Source organism: Somniosus microcephalus, chromosome 12, assembly GCF_052327205.1.
Source record: "Somniosus microcephalus isolate GS21.2 chromosome 12, FLI_Smic_1.0, whole genome shotgun sequence".
Classification (NCBI taxonomy): Eukaryota; Metazoa; Chordata; class Chondrichthyes; order Squaliformes; family Somniosidae; genus Somniosus; species Somniosus microcephalus.
In genome coordinates this window covers 218,657,300-218,676,872 of record NC_140998.1, presented here as the reverse complement: position 1 = coordinate 218,676,872, position 19,573 = coordinate 218,657,300, and the positions used below count along the sequence as shown (strand labels likewise).

The following is a 19,573-nucleotide window of genomic DNA, read 5'->3' as shown; positions in this document are numbered from 1 at the left end:
TCCCCTTAAATGTATCTCTGCTCTTCGCCTCGACCACTCCCTGTGGTAGCGAGTTCCCCATTCTCACCACTCTCTGGGGAAAGAAGTTTCTCCTGAATTCCCTATTGGATTTATTAGTGACTCTCTTATATTGATGGCCCCTAGTTCTGGTCTCCCCCACAAGTGGAAACATCTTCTCTACGTCTACCCTATCGAACCCCTTCTTAATTTTAAGTACCTCTATCAGGTCACCCCTCAGCCTTCTCTTTTCTAGAGAAAAGAGCCCCAGCCTGTTCAGTCTTTCCTGATAGTTATAACCCCTCAGTTCTGATATCATTATTCCACCTTTCCCAGTGCCTCCATATTAATTTTATAATATGGAGATTAGAACTGTGCACGTCACATCAAGTGTGGTCTAACCAAGGTATACGGAAACTGGAACTGTGCACAATGCTCCTGGTGTGGTTTAACCAAGGTATATATGAGACCAGAACTGTGCACAGTGCTCCAAGTGCGGTCTAACCAAGGCATATGGACACCAGAACTGAACACAGTGCTCCAAGTGTGGTCTAAACAAGGTATATGGAGACCAGAACTGTGCAAAGTGCTCCAAGTGTGGTCTAACCAAGGTATATGGACAAATGTAAGAAGTCACACAACACCAGGTTATAGTCCAACAGCTTTATTTGAAATCACAAGCTTTCGGAGCGCTGCTCCTTCTTCAGGTGAAGTGGAGAAATGCATAAAGACACAGCTTATATAGTCAGAGAATCATGTCAGATGTTGGAAAGGTTACCTGTAAACATCTGACATGATTCTCTGACTATATAAGCTGTGTCTTTATGCATTTCTCCACTTCACCTGAAGAAGGAGCAGCGCTCCGAAAGCTTGTGATTTCAAATAAAGCTGTTGGACTATAACCTGGTGTTGTGTGACTTCTTACATTTGTCCACCCCAGTCCAACTCCGGCATCTCCACACCAAGGTATATGGAGACCAGAACTGTGCACAGTGCTCCAAGTGTGGTCTAATCAAGGTATACGGAGACCAGAACTGTGCACAGTGCTCCAAGTGTGGTCTAACCAAGGTATACGGAGACCAGAACTGTGCACGGTGCTCCAAGTGTGGTCTAACCAAGGTGTACGGAGACCAGAACTGTGCACAGTGCTCCAAGTGTGGTCTAACCAAGGTATACGGAGACCAGAACTGTGCACAGTGCTCCAAGTGTGGTCTAACCAAGGTATACGGAGACCAGAACTGTGCACAGTGCTCCAAGTGTGGTCTAACCAAGGTATACGGAGACCAGAACTGTGCACGGTGCTCCAAGTGTGGTCTAACCAAGGTATACGGAGACCAGAACTGTGCACAGTGCTCCAAGTGTGGTCTAACCAATGTATATGGAGACCAGAACTGTGCACAGTGCTCCAAGTATGGTCTAACCAAGGTATATGGAGACCAGAACTGTGCACAGTGCTCCAAGTGTGGTCTAACCAATGTTAACATAAATTCTCTTTTTCTAAACCCGGTTTTACACAACACCTTCCAGAGCGGATCAAGAACCGCTTGCATTTCTCCAGCTCCTTTCACCATCTCAGGACGTCCCAAAGCGACTCACGGTGAATTAATGGTGGGAAATATGGAGATGGCAAAAACACTGAATGAATATTTTGTATCAGTCTTTACAGTAGAAGACACTAAGAATATCCCAACACTGGACAAACAGGGGGCTATGGGGGGGGGAGGAGCTAAACACGATCAAAATCACTAAGGAAGTGGTACTCGGTAAAATAATGGGACTCAAGGCGGATAAATCCCCTGGACCTGATGGCTTACATCCTAGGGTCTTGAGGGAAGTGGCGGTAGGGATTGTGGATGCATTGGTAATAATTTTCCAAAACTCCCTGGACTCAGCAAAGGTCCCGGCAGACTGGAAAACTGCTAATGTAACGCCCTTATTTAAAAAGGGCAGTAGACAGAAGGCTGGAAACTATAGACCGGTTAGCCTAACATTTGTGGTCGGTAAAATATTGGAGTCCATTATTAAGGAGACAGTAACAGGACATTTGGATAATCATAATTTAAAAGGACAAAGTCAGCATGGTTTTATGAAGGGGAAGTCATGTTTGACAAATTTGCTGGAGTTCTTTGAGGAAGTAACATATAGGGTGGATAAAGGGGAACCAGTGGACGTAATGTATTTAGACTTTTGAAAGGCATTTGACAAGGTGCCACACAAAAGATTATTGCTTAAGATAAAAAATCACGGGATTGGGGGTAATATTCTGGCATGGATAGAGGATTGGCTATCTAACAGAAGGCAGAGAGTTGGGATAAATGGTTCATTCTCAGACTGGCAACCAGTAACTAGTGGTGTTCTGCAGGGGTCAGTGCTGGGTCCCCAACTCTTTACAATCTATATTAACGATTTGGAGGAGGGGACCGAGTGTAACATATCAAAGTTTGCAGATGATGCTAAGATGGGAGGGAAAGTAGTGAGTGAGGAGGACATAAAAAACCTGCAAGGGGACATAGACAGGCTAAGTAAGTGGGCAGAGATTTGGCAGATGGAATACAATACTGGAAAGTGTGAGGTTATGCACTTTGGCAGGAAAAATCATAGAGCAAGTTATTATCTTAATGGCAAGAAACTGGAAAGTACTGAAGTACAAAGGGATCTGGGGGTCCTGGTGCACGAAACTCAAAAGGTTAGTATGCAGGTGCAGCAAGTGATTAAGAAGGCCAATGGAATGTTGGCTTTCATTGCTAGGGGGATAGAATATAAAAATAGGGAGGTATTGCTTCAGTTGTACAAGGTATTGGTGAGACCGCACCTGGAATACTGCATACAGTTTTGGTGTCCATACTTAAGAAAAGACATACTTGCTCTCGAGTCAGTACAAAGAAGGTTCACTCGGTTAATCCCGGGGATGAGGGGATGGACATATGAGGAGAGGTTGAGTAGATTGGGACTCTACTCATTGGAGTTCAGAAGAATGAGAGGTGATCTTATTGAAACATATAAGATTGTGAAGGGGTTGGATCAGGTGGATGCGGGGAGGATGTTCCCGATGATGGGTGAAACTAGAACTAGGGGGCATAGTCTTAGAATAAGGGGCTGCTCTTTCAAAACTGAGATGAGGAGGAACTACTTCACTCAGAGGGTGGTAGGTCCATGGAATATGCTGCCCCAAAAAGCTGTAGAAGCTACATCATTACATAAATTTAAAACAGAAATAGACAGTTTCCTAGAAGTAAAGGGAATTAAGGGTTATGGGGAGCGGGCAGGAATTTGGACATGAGTCTAGGTTCGGATCAGTCATGGCCCTGTGGGTAGCGGAGCGGGCCCAGGGGCCGTGTAGCCTGATCCTGCTCCTATTTCGTGTGTCTAATTCTGTTAGATTCAGGAGATGGTTCTGTGATAGTGGATTGGCGGTTAGGATCAGATCAGCCATGATCTTATTGAATGGCGGAGCAGGCTCGAGGGGCCGATTGGCCTACTCCTGCTCCTATTTCTTATGTTCTTATGTAAGTCCTTTTTTTGAAGTGTGGTCACTGTTGTAATGTAGGAAACGCGGCAGCCAATTTGTGCACAGCAAGCTCCCACAAACAGCAATGTGAGAATGACCTTCTGCTCTTCTTTGAAATAGTTCCCGTGGGATGTTTTATGTCCAAATGACTGCACTTCTGACAGTGCGCCGCTCCCTCAGTACTATCCCTCCTACAGTGCAGCGCTCCCTTAGTACTGCCCCTCCGACAGTGCAGCGCTCCCTCAGTGCTGCCCCTCCGACAGTGCAGTGCTTCCTCTGTACTGTCCCCCCGACAGTGCGCCGCTCCCTCAGTACTATCCCTCCTACAGTGCGCCGCTCCCTCAGTACTATCCCTCCTACAGTGCAGCGCTCCCTTAGTACTGCCCCTCCGACAGTGCAGCGCTCCCTCAGTGCTGCCCCTCTGACAGTGCAGTGCTTCCTCTGTACTGTCCCCCCGACAGTGCGGTGCTCCCTCAGTACTGCCCCTCCGACAGTGCAGCACTCCCTCAGTACTGTCCCCCCGACAGTGCGGTGCTCCCTCAGTACTGCCCCTCCGACAGTGTGGCGCTCCCTCAGTACTGTCCCCCCGACAGTGCGGTGCTCCCTCAGTACTGTCCCTCCAACAGTGCAGCACTCCCTCAGTACTGTCCCCCCGACAGTGCGGTGCTCCCTCAGTACTGCCCCTCTGACAGTGCAGCACTCCCTCAGTACTGTCCCTCCAACAGTGCAGCACTCCCTCAGTACTATCCCTCCGACAGTGCGGTGCTCCCTCAGTACTGCCCCTCTGACAGTGCAGCACTCCCTCAGTACTGTCCCCCCGAAAGTGCGGTGCTCCCTCAGTACTGTCCCTCCAACAGTGCGGCGCTCCCTCAGTACTGGCACCAGGGGGTGTGGTCCTGAATATTGTGCTCCAGTCTCTGGAGTGGGGGCTCAAACCCACGACCTTGTGACTCAGATGCGAGGACGTGCTGCCCAATGAGCCATGTTGGATATTTAGGGGAACTTGCCTGTTTTTAAGGGAATTGATGATTTCTTCATACAGTATATTAATTCTTGGGATGTGGGCGTCACTGGCAAGGCCAGCATTTACTGCCCATCCCTAGTCGCCCCTTGAGAAGGTGGTGGTGAGCCGCCTTCTTGAACCGCTGCAGTCCGTGTGGTGAAGGTACTCCCACAGCGCTGTTAGGGAGGGAGTTCCAGGATTTTGACCCAGCGACGATGAAGGAACGGCCGATATATTTCCAAGTCAGGATGGTGTGTGTGACTCGGAGGGGAACTTGGAGGTGGTGGTGTTCCCATGCGCCTGCTGCCCTTGTCCTTCTAGGTGGAAGAGGTGACGGGTTTGGGAGGTGCTGCCGAAGAAGCCTTGGTGAGTTGCTGCAGTGCATCCTGTAGATGGTCCACACTGCAGCCACGGTGCACCGGTGGTGGAGGGAGTGAATGTTTAAGGTGGTGTATGGGGTGCCAATCAAGCGGGCTGCTTTGTCCTGGATGGTGTCGAGCTTCTTGAGTGTTGTTGGAGCTGCACTCATCCAGGCAAGTGGAGAGTATTCCATCACACTCCTGACTTGTGCCTTGTAGATGGTGGAAAGGCTTTGGGGAGTCAGGAGATGAGACACTCACGGCAGAATACCCAGCCTCTGAACTGCTCTCGTTGCCACAGTGTTTATGTGGCTGGTCCAGTTAAGTTTCTGGTCAATGGTAACCCCCAGGATGTTGATGGTGGGGGATTCGGCGATGGTAATACCATTGAGTGTCAAGGGGCGGTGGTTAGACTCTCGCTTGCTGGAGATAGTCATTGCCAGGCACGAATGTTTCTGGGCTCTTGTTTACCCACCCTCCCGGTTGTAGAGACGGAGGCACACACTCGCCTCAATACGAAGGCAGCAATGAAGAGACCCTGTCCCCTCAATGGTCCCAGTCCTTACCCCTACAAACAGAGCTTCACCCTACAAAATACTTACACCGGCCCTTCACAGAGAGGGTCTCGGATGGGCTGCTTCTCCCCACGGTGTTGGAAGCAATGCAGGAGTAATTCCCGTAGTCTGTGTAAGAGATTGTTTGAAACCGCAGCTTCTGATCCCACTTGTAGCTGATCTGACCTCCATTCTTGTACCAGGTGTAACCGCTGACTGCTGGGTTACTGTTGAGGGCATCGCAGCTTAAAGTGACAGAGTCCCCTTCTTTCATGTTGTGGCCCATTGTTATCCCGTTTACTGTCACTGAGATGTTGATGTTTCTCGGATGATCTGCAAATGCACAAAGGAGTTAAATAGAAAGTACAGCCCAGGAAACAGGCCATTCGGCCCCACTGCTCCGTGCCGGTGTTTATGCCCCACACCAGCCACCTCCCACCCCTCTTCATCTCACCCCATCAACACCAGCCCGCTCCCACCCCTCTTCATCTCACCCCATCAACACCAGCCTCCTCCCACCCCTCTTCATCTCACCCCGTCAACACCAGCCTCCTCCCACCCCCTTCATCTCACCCCGTCAACACCAGCCTCCTCCCACCCCTCTTCATCTCACCCCATCAACACCAGCCTCCTCCCAACACTTTTCATCTCACCCCGTCAACACCAGCCTCCTCCCACCCCTCTTCATCTCACCCCATCAACACCAGCCTCCTCCCACCCCTCTTCATCTCACCCCATCAACATCAGTCTCCTCCCACCCCTCTTCATCTCACCCCATCAACACCAGCCTCCTCCCACCCCTCTTCATCTCACCCCATCAACACCAGCCTCCTCCCACCCCTCTTCATCTCACCCCATCAACACCAGCCTCCTCCCACCTCTCTTCATCTCACCCCATCAACACCAGCCTCCTCCCACCCCTCTGCATCTCACCCCATCAACACCAGCCTCCTCCCACCGCTCTTCATCTCACCCCATCAACATCAGCCTCCTCCCACCCCTCTTCATCTCACCCCATCAACACCAGCCTCCTCCCACCTCTCTTCATCTCACCCCATCAACACTAGCCTCCTCCCACCCCACTTCATCTCACCCCATCAACACCAGCCTCCTCCCACCGCTCTTCATCTCACCCCATCAACATCAGCCTCCTCCCACCCCTCTTCATCTCACCCCATCAACACCAGCCTCCTTCCACCCCTCTTCATCTCACCCCATCAACACCAGCCACCTCTCACCCCTCTTCATCTCACCCCATCAACACCAGCCTCCTCCCACCTCTCTTCATCTCACCCCATCAACACCAGGCTCCACCCACTCCCTCTTCATCTCACCCCAACAACACCAGCCTCCTCCCACCCCTCTTCATCTCACCCCATCAACATCAGCCTCCTCCCACCCCTCTTCATCTCACCCCATCAACACCAGCCACCTCTCACCCCTCTTCATCTCACCCCATCAACACCAGCCTCCTCCCACCCCTCTTCATCTCACCCCATCAACACCAGCCTCCTCCCACCCCTCTTCATCTCACCTCATCAACAACAGCCTCCTCCTACCCCTCTTCATCTCACCGCATCAATACCAGCCTCCTCCCACCCCTCTTCATCTCAACCCATCAACACCAGCCTCCTCCCGCCCTTCTTCATCTCACCCCATCAGCACCAGCCTCCTCCCACCCCTCTTCATCTCACCAACACCAGCCTCCTCCCACCCCTCTTCATCTCACCCCATCAACAACTGCCTCCTCCCACACCTCTTCATCTCACCCCATCAACAACAGCCTCCTCCCACCTCTCTTCATCTCACCCCATCAACACCAGCCTCCTCCCACCCCTCTTCATCTCACCCCATCAACACCAGCCTCCTCCCACCCCTCTTCATCTCATCCCGTCAACACCAGCCTCCTCCCATCCCTGTTCATCTCACCCCATCAACACCAGCCTCCTCCCACCCCTCTTCATCTCACCCCATCACCATATCCTTCTATTCCTTTCTCCCTCGTGTGTTTATCCAGCTTCCCCTTAAACGTATCTCTCCTCTTCGCCTCAACCACTCCCTGTGGTAGCGAGTTCCCCATTCTCACCACTCTCTGGGTAAAGAAGTTTCTCCTGAATTCCCTATTGGATTTATCAGTGACTCTCTTATATCGATGGCCCCTAGTTCTGGTCTCCCCCACAAGTGGAAACATCTTCTCTACGTCTACCCTATCGAACCCCTTCATAATCTTAAAGACCTCTATCAGGCCACACCTCACCCTTCTCTTTTCTGAGGCAGCTGAAGGCACGGCCGCCAATGGTGGAGCGAAGAAATTGGGAGATGCGCATGAGGCCGGAACTGGAGGAGCGCAGAGATCTCGGATGGTTGTAGGGGTTGGAGGGGGTTACAGAGATAGGGAGGGTTGTAGGGGCTGGAGCAGGATACAGAGATAGGGAGGGTTGTAGGGGCTGGAGGAGGTTACAGAGATAGGGAGGGTTGTAGGTTCTGGAGGAGGTTACAGAGATAGGGAGGGTTGTAGGTGCTGGAGGAGGTTACAGATATAGGGAGGATTGTAGGGGCTGGAGGAGGTTACAGAGATAGGGAGGATTGTAGGGGCTGGAGGATGTTACAGAGATAGGGAGGGTTGTAGGGGCTGGAGGAGGTTACAGAGGTAGGGAGGGTTGTAGGGGCTGGAGGAGGTTACAGAGATAGGGAGTGTTGTAGGGGCTGGAGGAGGTTACAGAGATAGGGAGAGTTGTAGGGGGCTGGAGGAGGTTACAGAGATAGGGAGTGTTGTAGGGGCTGGAGGAAGTTACAGAGATAGGGAGGGTTGTAGGGGCTGGAGGAGGTTACAGAGGTAGGGAGGGTTGTAGGGGCTGGAGGAGGTTACAGAGATAGGGAGGGCTGTAGGGGCTGGAGGAGGTTACAGAGATAGGGAGTGGTGTAGGGGCTGGAGGAGTTTACAGAGATAGGCAGGGTAGTAGGGGCTGGAGGAGTTTACAGAGATAGGGAGGGTAGTAGGGGCTGGAGGAGGTTACAGAGATAGGGAGGGTAGTAGGGGCTGGAGGAGGTTACAGAGATAGGGAGGATTGTCGGGAGCTGGAGGAGTTTACAGAGATAGGGAGGGTTGTAGGGCCTGGAGGAGGTTACAGAGATAGGGAGGATTGTAGGGCCTGGAGGAGGTTACAGAGATAGGGAGGATTGTAGCGGCTGGAGGAGTTTACAGTGATAGGGAGGGTTGTAGGGGCTGGAGGAGTTTACAGAGATAGGGAGGGTTGTAGGGGCTGGAGGAGGTTACAGAGATAGGGAGGGTTGTAGGGGCTGGAGGAGGTTACAGAGATAGGGAGGGTTGTAGGGGCTGGCGGAGGTTACAGAGATAGGGAGGGTTGTAGGGGCTGGAGGAGGTTACAGAGATAGGGAGGGTTGTAGGGGCTGGAGGAGGTTACAGAGATAGGGAGGGTTGTAGGGGCTGGAGGAGGTTACAGAGATAGGGAGGGTTGTAGGGGCTGGAGGAGGTTACAGAGATAGGGAGGGTTGTAGGGGGCTGGAGGAGGTTACAGAGATAGGGAGGGTTGTATGGGGCTGGAGGAGGTTACAGAGATAGGGAGGGTTGTAGGGGCTGGAGGAGGTTACAGAGATGGGGAAGGCTGTAGGGGCTGGAGGAGTTTACAGAGATAGGGAGGGTTGTCGGGGCTGGAGGAGGTTACAGAGATAGGGAGGGTTGTAGTGGCTGGAGGAGGTTACAGAGATAGGGAGGGTTGTAGGGGCTGGAGGAGGTTACAGAGATAGGGAGGGTTGTAGGTGCTGGAAGAGGCTACAGAGATAGGGAGGGTTGTAGTGGCTGGAGGAGGTTACAGAGATAGGGAGGGTTGTAGGGGCTGGAGGAGGTTACAGAGATAGGGAGGGTTGTAGGTGCTGGAGGAGGTTACAGAGATAGGGAGGGTTGTAGGGGCTGGAGGAGGTTACAGAGATAGGGAGGGTTGTAGGGGCTGGAGGAGGTTACAGAAATAGGGAGGGTTGTAGGGGCTGGAGGAGGTTACAGAGATAGGGAGGGTTGTAGGGGCTGGAGGAGGTTACAGACATAGGGAGGATTGTCGGGAGCTGGAGGAGTTTACAAAGATTGGCAGGGACCAGGAGGCCATGGAGGAATTTGAAAACAAGAATGAACATTTTGAAATCGAGGCGTTGCCGCACCGGGAGCCGTAGGTCAACGAGCCAACGGGGTGATGGGTGAGCGCGACTTGGTGCGAATTAGGACACGGGGCAGCAGAGTTTTGGATGACCTCAGGTTTACTTGGGGTGGAATGTGGGAGGCCGGCCAGGAGTGCGTTGGAATAGTCGAGCCTGGAGGTAACAAAGTCATGGATGAGGGTTTCAGCAGCGGATGAGCTGAGGCAGTGACGGAGATGGGCGAGGTTACGGAGGTGTAAGTAGGCGGTCTTTGTTATGCTGCGGATATGTGGTCGGAAGCTCATCTCAGGGTCAAATATGACACCGAGGTTGCGAACCGTCTGGCCCAGATACTTACACTTGACGTTCAGTTTGACTCCACTTTGGGCAGAAATGGGCTTGCGTCCAAACTGGGCCTTGCACGTTAGCATCCGATCTCGTTGCTCGAACGTCGGGGTGACTGTCACGTCGCGGGAATAAGTCGACATGTTATCCCTGTAACCTTTCCGCGTCTCCGACAGGATGCTCGAGTCAGGGACGTTCCACTCCAAAGCAGGGATGTCTTCAGGGCAAAAACTGTGCACAGAACAGGTCACAGTGGCTTTCGTCCCCTCCACGATATCCACAGGTGGCTTAATCTCTGGTTCCTCCAGATACTCTGTGGAATAGACCAACAAATTAAAGCATCGCTTTGGAATATTTGATACAGCTTGCTCTCTCTCGCCTCTGAGTCTGAAGCTTTGTGGGTTCCAGCCCCACCTCCAGAGACCCGATAATCCAGGCCGACACTCCCCAGCGCCAGTACTGTCAGAAGGGCAGTGCTGAGGGAGCGCCGCACTGTCGGAGGGGCGTTACTGAGGGGGCGCTGCACTGTCGGAGGGGCGGTACTGAGGGAGCGCTGCACTGTCGGAGGGGCAGTACTGAGGGAGCGCCGCACTGTCGGAGGGGCAGTACTGAGGGAGCGCTGCACTATCGAAGGGGCAGTACTGAGGGAGCGCCACACTGTCGGAGGGGCAGTACTGAGGGAGCGCCGCACTGTCGGAGGGGCAGTACTGAGGGAGCGCCGCACTGTCGGAGGGGTAGTACTGAGGGAGCGCCGCACTATTGGAGGGGCAGTACTGAGGGAGTGCCAGTACTGTCGGAGGGGCAGTACTGAGGGAGCGCCGCACTGTCGGAGGGACAGTACTGAGGGAGCGCCGCACTGTCGGAGGGGCAGTACTGAGGGAGCGCCGCACTGTCGGAGGGGCAGTACTGAGGGAGCGCCGCACTGGCGGAGGGGCAGTTCTGAGGGAGCGCCGCACGGTTGGAGGGACAGTACTGAGGGCGCGCCGCACTGTCGGAGGGGCAGTACTGAGGGAGCGCCACATATTGGGAGGGTCAGTATTGAGGAAGCGCCACACTGTGGGAGGGTCAGTACTGAGGGAGCCCCGCACTGTCGGAGGCACAATACTGAGGGAGCGCCGCACTGTCGGAGGGGCTGTACCGAGGGAGTGCCGCAGTGTCGGAAGGGTAGTGCTGAGGGAGAGCCGCACTGTCGAAGGGGCAGTACTGAGGGAGCGCCGCACTGTCGGAGGGGCAGTACTGAGGGAGCGCCGCACTGTCGGAGGGTCAGTACTGAGGGCGCGCCGCATTGTCGGAGGGGCAGTACTGAGGGAGCGCCGCACTGTCGGAGGGTCAGTACTGAGGGCGCGCCGCATTGTCGGAGGGGCAGTACTGAGGGAGCGCCGCACTGTCGGAGGGGCAGTTCTGAGAGAGTGCCACACTGTTGGAGGGGCAGTACTGAGGGAGCGCCACACTGTCGGAGGATCAGTACTGAGGGCGCGCCGCACTGTCGGAGGGGCAGTACTGAGGGAGCGCCGCACTGTCGGAGGGTCAGTACTGAGGGAGCGCCACACTGTCGGAGGGTCAGTACTGAGGGAGTGCCGCACTGTCGGAGGGGCGGTACTGAGGGAGCGCCACACTGTCGGAGGGTCAGTCCTGAGGGAGCCCCGCACTGTCGGAGGCGCAGTACTGAGGGAGCGCCGCACTGTCAGAGGGTCAGTACTGAGGGAGGCCCGCACTGTCGGAGGGGCAGTACTGAGGGGGCGCCGCACTGTCGGAGGGGCAGTACTGAGGGAGCACCGCACTGTCGGAGGGGCAGTACTGAGGGAGCGCCGCACTGTCGGAGGGGCAGTACTGAGGGAGCGCCGCACTGTCGGAGGGACAGTACTGAGGGAGCGCCGCACTGTCGGCGGGTCAGTACTGAGGGAGCGCCGCACTGTCGGAGGGGCAGTACTGAGGGAGCGCCGCACTGTCGGAGGGGCTGTACTGAGGGAGTGCAGCACTGTCAGAGTGGCAGTACTAAGGGAGCGCCGCACTGTCGGAGGGGCAGTTCTGAGGGAGCGCCGCACTGTCGGAGGGGCAGTACTGAGGGAGCGACACACCATCAGAGGGTCAGTCCTGAGGGAGCCCCGCGCTGTCGGAGGTGCAGTACTGAGGGAGCACCGCACTGTCAGAGGATCAGTACTGAGTGAGGGCCGCACTGTCGGAGGTGCAGTACTGAGGGAGCGCCGCACTGTCAGAGGGTCAGTCCTGAGTGAGGGCCGCACTGCCGGAGGTGCAGTACTGAGGGAGCGCCACACTGTCAGAGGGGCAGTACTGAGGGAGCGCCGCACTGTCGGAGCGGCGGTACTGAGGGAGCGCCGCACTGTCGGAGGGGCAGTACTGAGGGAGCGCCGCACTGTCGGAGTGGCAGTACTGAGTGAGCGCCGCACTGTCGGAGGGGCAGTACTGTAGGAGCGCTGCACTGTCGGAGGGGCAGTACTGTAGGAGCGCTGCACTGTCGGAGGGTCAGTACTGAGGGAGCGCCACACTGTCGGAGGGTCAGTACTGAGGGAGTGCCGCACTGTCGGAGGGACCTCAATTCAAGAACGGGCGAAGAACCAGACTTCACCAATAATCAGGGAAACAATTACGTATTCGGGAATAACCACTTTGACATCCCTTCCCTTCCATACAGCCATACTGCGACAAGCAGTCAAATACCAACGGAAAACAGCTACTACAGCTCTGTCGAAACCTGGGTCTGTACATTGTCAATGGTAGGTTCATAGGAGACCTCCAAGGAAGATCGACCTATTGCTCACCTCTTGGCTGCAGCACAGTAGACTATATGATTACAGACTTGGACCCATCCTCTTTCAGAGCATTCACAGTCAAACCACAAACAACACTGTCAGATCACAGTCAAATTACTATGTTCCTCAAAAAGACAGAAACAAACAACATAGAAACACAACCCAGTAAACTGTACAACACCAAAAAATCATACAGATGGGCCAAAAACGACACGGAAAAATACCAGAAAACAATTAGCAATGCATCAACTCAAGCTCTCTTAGACATCTTTCTGGATAACATATACACTCACAATAAAGAAGGCGTAAACCGGGCAGTTATTAAACTAAACAATATTTTTGATAATTTGGCAACAAATGCAAACTTGAAAGCTCGCAAGAACAAACCCAAAACAAAAAACTATGAAAAATGGTTTGACCGAGATTGCCATAACATGAGGAAAAAACTTAGAAAAATATCAAACCAAAAACACAGACATCCAGAAAACGAGGAATTACGCCTTACTTATTGTCAGACACTAACAATACAGAAACACACTCAGAACCAAAAAAGAGCAATATATTAAGAATACACTCAGCTCCATGGAGGAATACATTGATTCCAATTGTTTCTGGGACAACTTGAATACACTACACAAAAAACAACACGACGATTTGGCCATTCAAAATGGGGACACATGGGTAAACCACTTTGAAAAATTATACCAGAAAAACACACTAAGGCCAGAGCAACACCAAATATGCAAAAAACTGGAAAAGCTAGAAATGGCCATAAAAGATAACCAAAACCCACTAGACGCCATAATAACAGAAAAAGAACTTCTTGAAAAACTCAAGGACCTGCGACCAGGAAAAGCTTGCGGGACAGACGGCATACTAAACGAGATGATTAAACACACAGACGACAAAATGAAACTGGCTATCCTAAAACTCTTCAACTTGGTTCTGAGTGTCGGTTATTTCCCTGATATCTGGAACAAAGGACTCATAATGCCCATATACAAAAGTGGGGACAAAATCGACCCAAACAACTATCGAGGCATCTGTGTAAACAGTAACCTGGGGAAGGTATTCTGTAGCATCATAAACAAAAGACTTATAAACTTCCTTGAGGAGCACAATGTCTTGAGTAAAAGCCAAATTGGATTCCTGCCAAACTGTAGAACATCCGATCATATCTTCACCCTACAGACCCTAATTGACAAACACGTTCACCATAACAAAAGCAAAATCTACGCATGCTTTGTAGATTTCCAGAAGGCTTTCGACTCCATCTGGCATGACGGTTTATTCCTGAAACTTATCGAAAGCGGGGTAGGAGGGAAAACATATGATGTAATTAAATCAATGTATACAAACAACAAATGTGCAGTTAAAATTGGAGACAAACAAACAAAATACTTCCCACAGGGGCGGGGGGTGACGCAGGGCTCGCCAATCTCACCGACACTCTTTAATATTTACATAAATGGATTGGCAAAACTACTTGAACAATCTACAGCACCCGCCCTCACCCTATATGAATCCAAGGTTAAATTCCTCCTGTATGCAGACGACCTGGTTCTGCTGTCACCAACTAAGAAGGGTCTACAGCAGAACCTGGACCTGCTGGAGTCGTACTGCCAGACTTGGGCCCTGACAATAAATCCCCAAAAAACCAAAGTCCTTGTGTTCCAGCAAAGATCCAAACATCAGGGACCCAAAATAAATTTCACAGTAGGAACAACCAAAATCGAACAAACCACTAACTACACATACTTGGGCTTAAAAATCAGTTCTACGGGAAACTTCAAACTGGCTGTGAATGAACTGAAAGAGAAAGCAAGAAGGGCTTTCTATGCCATCAAAAAATCAATCCAAATAGAAATCCCAATTAGCATTTGGCTCAAAATTTTCAAATCAGTAATTGAACCAATTGCGCTCTATGGCAGTGAGGTATGGGGACCGCTAACACAACAAGAATTTGCAAAATGGGACAAACACCCAATTGAGATCCTACATGCAGAATTCTGTAAAAGTATCCTCCGGACTCAAAGGAAAACAGTAAACAATGCATGCAGGGCGGAACTAGGCCAATATCCATTAATAATCACTATCCAAAAAAGAGCCACCAAATTTTGGAATCACCTACAAATGAGCAACCCCCAATGCTATCACTACGACGCCCTGAAATGCCAAGAGCTGACCATAAAGAAGAATACCCTCAGTCAACTAGTCCTGGGACTCAGTGAAGTAACTACTAACAATACTAACAATAACCAGCCCCAGGACAGTGACAGGGTAACACAAAGAATTCGACCCAACACAATCGTCGCTAAGCAAAAGGAAAAATATCTGACATATTGGGCAGAAACAACAAAAACCCAAAGCAAACTCAATTGCTACTTGGCCCTAAACAGACAATACAACATAGCTGATTACCTGACCATGGTAAAGGATAACAAACTGAGAAGAACCTTGACAAGGTACAGACTTAGCGAACATAGACTAGCGATCGAAAAAGGCAGACACAGGCAGACCAGGCTGCCAAGAGAAGACAGGATATGCTCTCACTGCAGTCAGGGAGTAGTGGAGACAGAGATGCACTTCCTCACAGCCTGTGGAAAATATCAGGGCATCAGGGAGAATTTCTGCCAAAAATTCTCACAAATATGCCCTGAATTCAGAAATCTGAATGACGACCAAAAACTCCCATTCCTACTGGGGGAGGAGAGAAGCTGTGTAACACTGGCGGCACACTATGTTGCAGCTTGCCATGAACAGAGGGACAACCAGTAAACTAAGAAAAGAGTATATATAAACAATGCGAATGTATATTTATACACTCAGGGATATACCTGTTTATACACTGTATGAATAGAACTGCGTTTATGTGTTCAACCATAAATGTATTTTGATGCTTTGGCAACATAAGATGTACCTTATCATGCCAATAAAGCGATTTGAATTTGAATTTGAATTTGAATTTGAATTTGATCAGTACTGAGGGAGCGCCACACTGTCGGAGGGTCAGTCCTGAGGGAGCCCCGCACTGTCGGAGGCGCAGTACTGAGGGAGCGCCGCACTGTCAGAGGGTCAGTACTGAGGGAGGGCCGCACTGTCGGAGGGGCAGTACTGAGGGGGCGCCGCACTGTCGGAGGGGCAGTACTGAGGGAGCGCCGCACTGTCGGCGGGTCAGTACTGAGGGAGCGCCGCACTGTCGGAGGGGCAGTACTGAGGGAGCGCCGCACTATCGGAGGGGCTGTACTGAGGGAGTGCAGCAATGTCAGAGGGGCAGTACTAAGGGAGCGCCGCACTGTCGGAGGGGCAGTTCTGAGGGAGCGCCGCACTGTCGGAGGGGCAGTACTGAGGGAGCGCCACACTGTCGGAGGGTCAGTACTGAGGGAACGCTGCACTGTCGGAGGGGCAGTACTGAGGGAGCGCCACACCATCGGCGGGTCAGTCCTGAGGGAGCCCTGCACTGTCGGAGGCGCAGTACTGAGGGAGCGCCGCACTGTCAGAGGATCAGTACTGAGTGAGGGCCGCACTGCCGGAGGTGCAGTACTGAGGGAGCGCCGCACTGTCGGAGGGGCAGTACTGAGGGAGCGCCGCACTGTCTGAGGGGCAGTACTGAGGGAGCGCCGCACTGTCGGCGGGTCAGTACTGAGGGAGCGCCGCACTGTCGGAGGGGCAGTACTGAGGGAGTGCCGCACTGTCGGAGGGGCAGTGCTGAGGGAGCGCCGCACTGTCGGAGGGACAGTACTGAGGGAGCGCCGCACTGTCGGAGGGGCAGTACTGAGGGAGCGCCGCACTGTCGGAGGGGCAGTACTGAGAGAGCGCCGCACTGTCGGAGGGGCAGTACTGAGGGAGCGCCGCACTGTCGGAGGGGCAGTACTGAGGGAGCGCCGCACTGTCGGAGGGGCAGTACTGAGGGAGCACCGCACTGTTGGAGGGGCAGTACTGAGGGAGCGCCGCACTGTCGGAGGGTCAGTACTGAGGGAGCGCCGCACTGTCGGAGGGGCAGTATTGGTCTCGGTTCTATCCAGCCCATTCACCATGTCCCGCTCTTCATTGTCAATTCCAGCAGATGGCAATGTTTAATTAACAAACGATCAGAAAGGGAATCTTCGCTCTCAAAGTGACCTGAAGTTTCAAAGTTTTCAATCTAGCTCGCTTAGAAGGAAAGGCAAGTGTTTAGTTAATCTTACAATTCATTCTTGGGATGTGGGCATCGCTGGCAATCCGGCATTTATTGCCCATCCCTAGTTGCCCAGGATACCGGGGAGAACTCCCCGACTCTTCATCGAAATAGTGGCCATTGGATCTTTTATGTCCAGCTGAGTGGGCTTTGATTTATCGTCTCATTCGAGAGATTGCACCTCCGACAGTGCGGCGCTCCCTCAGTACTGCCCCTCCGACAGTGCGGCGCTCCCTCAGTACTGCCCCTCCGACAGTGCGGCGCTCCCTCAGTACTGCCCCTCCGACAGTGCGGCGCTCCCTCAGTACTGCCCCTCCGACAGCGCGGCGCTCCCTCAGTACTGCCCCTGCGAGAGTGCGGCGCTCCCTCAGTACTGCCCCTCCGACAGTGCGGCGCTCCCTCAGTACTGCCCCTCCGACAGTGCGGCGCTCCCTCAGTACTGACTCTCCGACAGTGCGGCGCTCCATCAGTAGGGCCCCTCCGACAGTGCGGCGCTCCCTCAGTACTGCCCCTTCGACAGTGTGGCGCTCCCTCAGTACTGCCCCTCTGACAGTGCGGCGCTCCCTCAGTACTGCCCCTCCGACAGTGTGGCTCTCCCTCAGTACTGCCCCTCCGACAGTGCGGCGCTCCCTCAGTACTGCCCCTCCGACAGTGCGGCGCTCCCTCAGTACTGCCCCTCCGACAGTGCGGCGCTCCCTCAGTACTGCCCCTCCGACAGTGCGGCGCTCCCTCAGTACTGCCCCTCCGACAGTGCGGCGCTCCCTCAGTACTGCCCCTCCGACAGTGCGGCGCTCCCTCAGTACTGCCCCTTCGACAGTGTGGCGCTCCCTCAGTACTGCCCCTCTGACAGTGCGGCGCTCCCTCAGTACTGTCCCTCCGACAGTGTGGCTCTCCCTCAGTACTGCCCCTCCGATGTGTGGCGCTCCCTCAGTACTGCCCCACCGAAGGTGTGGCGCTCCCTCAGTAATGGCCCTCCGACAGTGTGGCCCTCCCTCAGTACTGCCCCTCCGACAGTGCGACGCCCCCTCAGTACTGCCCCTCCGACAGTGCGGCACTCCCTCAGTACTGCACCTCCGACAGTGCGGCGCTCCCTCAGTACTGCCCCTCCGAAAGTGCGGCGCTCCCTCAGTACTGCCCCTCCGACACTGCGGCGCTCCCTCAGTACTGCCCCTCCGACAGTGCGGCGCTCCCTCAGTACTGCCCCTCCGACACTGCAGCGCTCCCTCAGTACTGCCCCTCCGACAGTGCGGCGCTCCCTCAGTACTGCCCCTCCAACAGTGCGGCGCTCCCTCAGTACTGCCCCTCCGACACTGCGGCGCTCCCTCAGTACTGCCCCTCCGACACTGCGGCGCTCCCTCAGTACTGCCCCTCCGACACTGCAGCGCTCCCTCAGTACTGCCCCTCCGACAGTGCGGCGCTCCCTCAGTACTGCCCCTCCAACAGTGCGGCGCTCCCTCAGTACTGCCCCTCCAACAGTGCGGCGCTCCCTCAGTACTGCCCCTCCGACACTGCGGCGCTCCCTCAGTACTGCCCCTCCGACAGTGCGGCGCTCCCTCAGTACTGGCAGCAGGGAGTGTCAGCCTGGATTATGAGGCTCGAGTGTCTGGGGTGGGAACTCAAACCCACGACCGTCTGACTCAGAAGCGAGAGAGCGAGCTAAACCCTCTGAGCCACCACTGACACAGTATAGAAAGTAGATAGGCCGATTTCTTTCTCAAACTCACCAGATACCAGCAGTTTGACCCCGACTTGCGTTGACCATTTTGCTCCGCCCAGCTCCATTCGGAAATAATATTTCCCGCTGTCTGTCCCCGTTAAATTCTTTATCTTCAAGGTACAGCTTCCGCTGTCCATATTTCCAAGGAACTCTACCCGTCCTGTATAATTTGCATCACTGCCTTCTTTGCTGTGATGTACTTTAGCTCCATCATAATGGTCGTCCTTTAGCCAAATCCCAATCTTTTCGGCGGCTTTCTTAATGTCACTGGGACAGCTGAATTGGCAAGGAATAGTCACACAGGATCCTTCCAGGGCCCTCATTGCAAGCGGAGCCCACACGCCCCAGTTTTGGTTATCTGCAAGAGACAGGGTCGGGGTGAGGACTGTGAACATCGCAAATCAAGGGCTAAAGTGATATCGGAGCCGGTGCGAGTGATGGGACAGTGCAAGGGGTTGGAGAATTCCTGGGTTCCAGGATCAAATCCCCTCAAGAATGATAATTACAAAGCATTTAGAGCACAGAATCTGGCCATTCGCTTTTAAGGAGCGTCTTAAAGGAGGAGAGAGAGGCGGAGAGGTTTAGGGAGGGAATTCCAGAGCTCGGGGCCCAGGCGGCTGAAGGCACGGCCGCCAATGGTGGAGCGATGGAAATCGGGGGATGTTCAAGAGGCCAGAATTGGAGGAGCGCAGAGATCTGGGAGGGTTGTAGGGGCTGGAGGAGGTTACAGAGATAGGGAGGGTTGTAGGGGCTGGAGGAGGTTACAGAGATAGGGAGGGTTGTAGGGGCTGGAGGAGGTTACAGAGATAGGGAGGGTTGTAGGGGCTGGAGGAGGTTACAGAGATAGGGAGGGTTGTAGGGGCTGGAGGAGGTTACAGAGATAGGGAGGGTTGTAGGGGCTGGAGGAGGTTACAGAGATAGGGAGTGTTGTAGGGTGCTGGAGGAGGTTACAGAGATGGGGAGGGTTGTGGGGGGTTGGAGGAGGTAACAGAG

At 53.6% G+C, this 19,573-nt stretch overlaps 1 protein-coding gene across 1 annotated transcript in view; it reads right to left on the bottom strand.

Moving 5' to 3' along the window:
- Positions 1-19,573, bottom strand: part of LOC147110132 (B-cell receptor CD22-like) — a 175,035-nt gene that overhangs the window by 68,182 nt on the left and 87,280 nt on the right. Inside the window, exons 5-7 of the mRNA XM_086004064.1 lie at positions 18,588-18,938; positions 9,929-10,228; positions 5,470-5,754 (exon numbers count right to left, since the gene is read on the bottom strand). Coding sequence (XP_085860190.1) covers positions 5,470-5,754; positions 9,929-10,228; positions 18,588-18,938 — 936 coding nt within the window. The remainder of the gene's footprint in view (positions 1-5,469; positions 5,755-9,928; positions 10,229-18,587; positions 18,939-19,573) is intronic.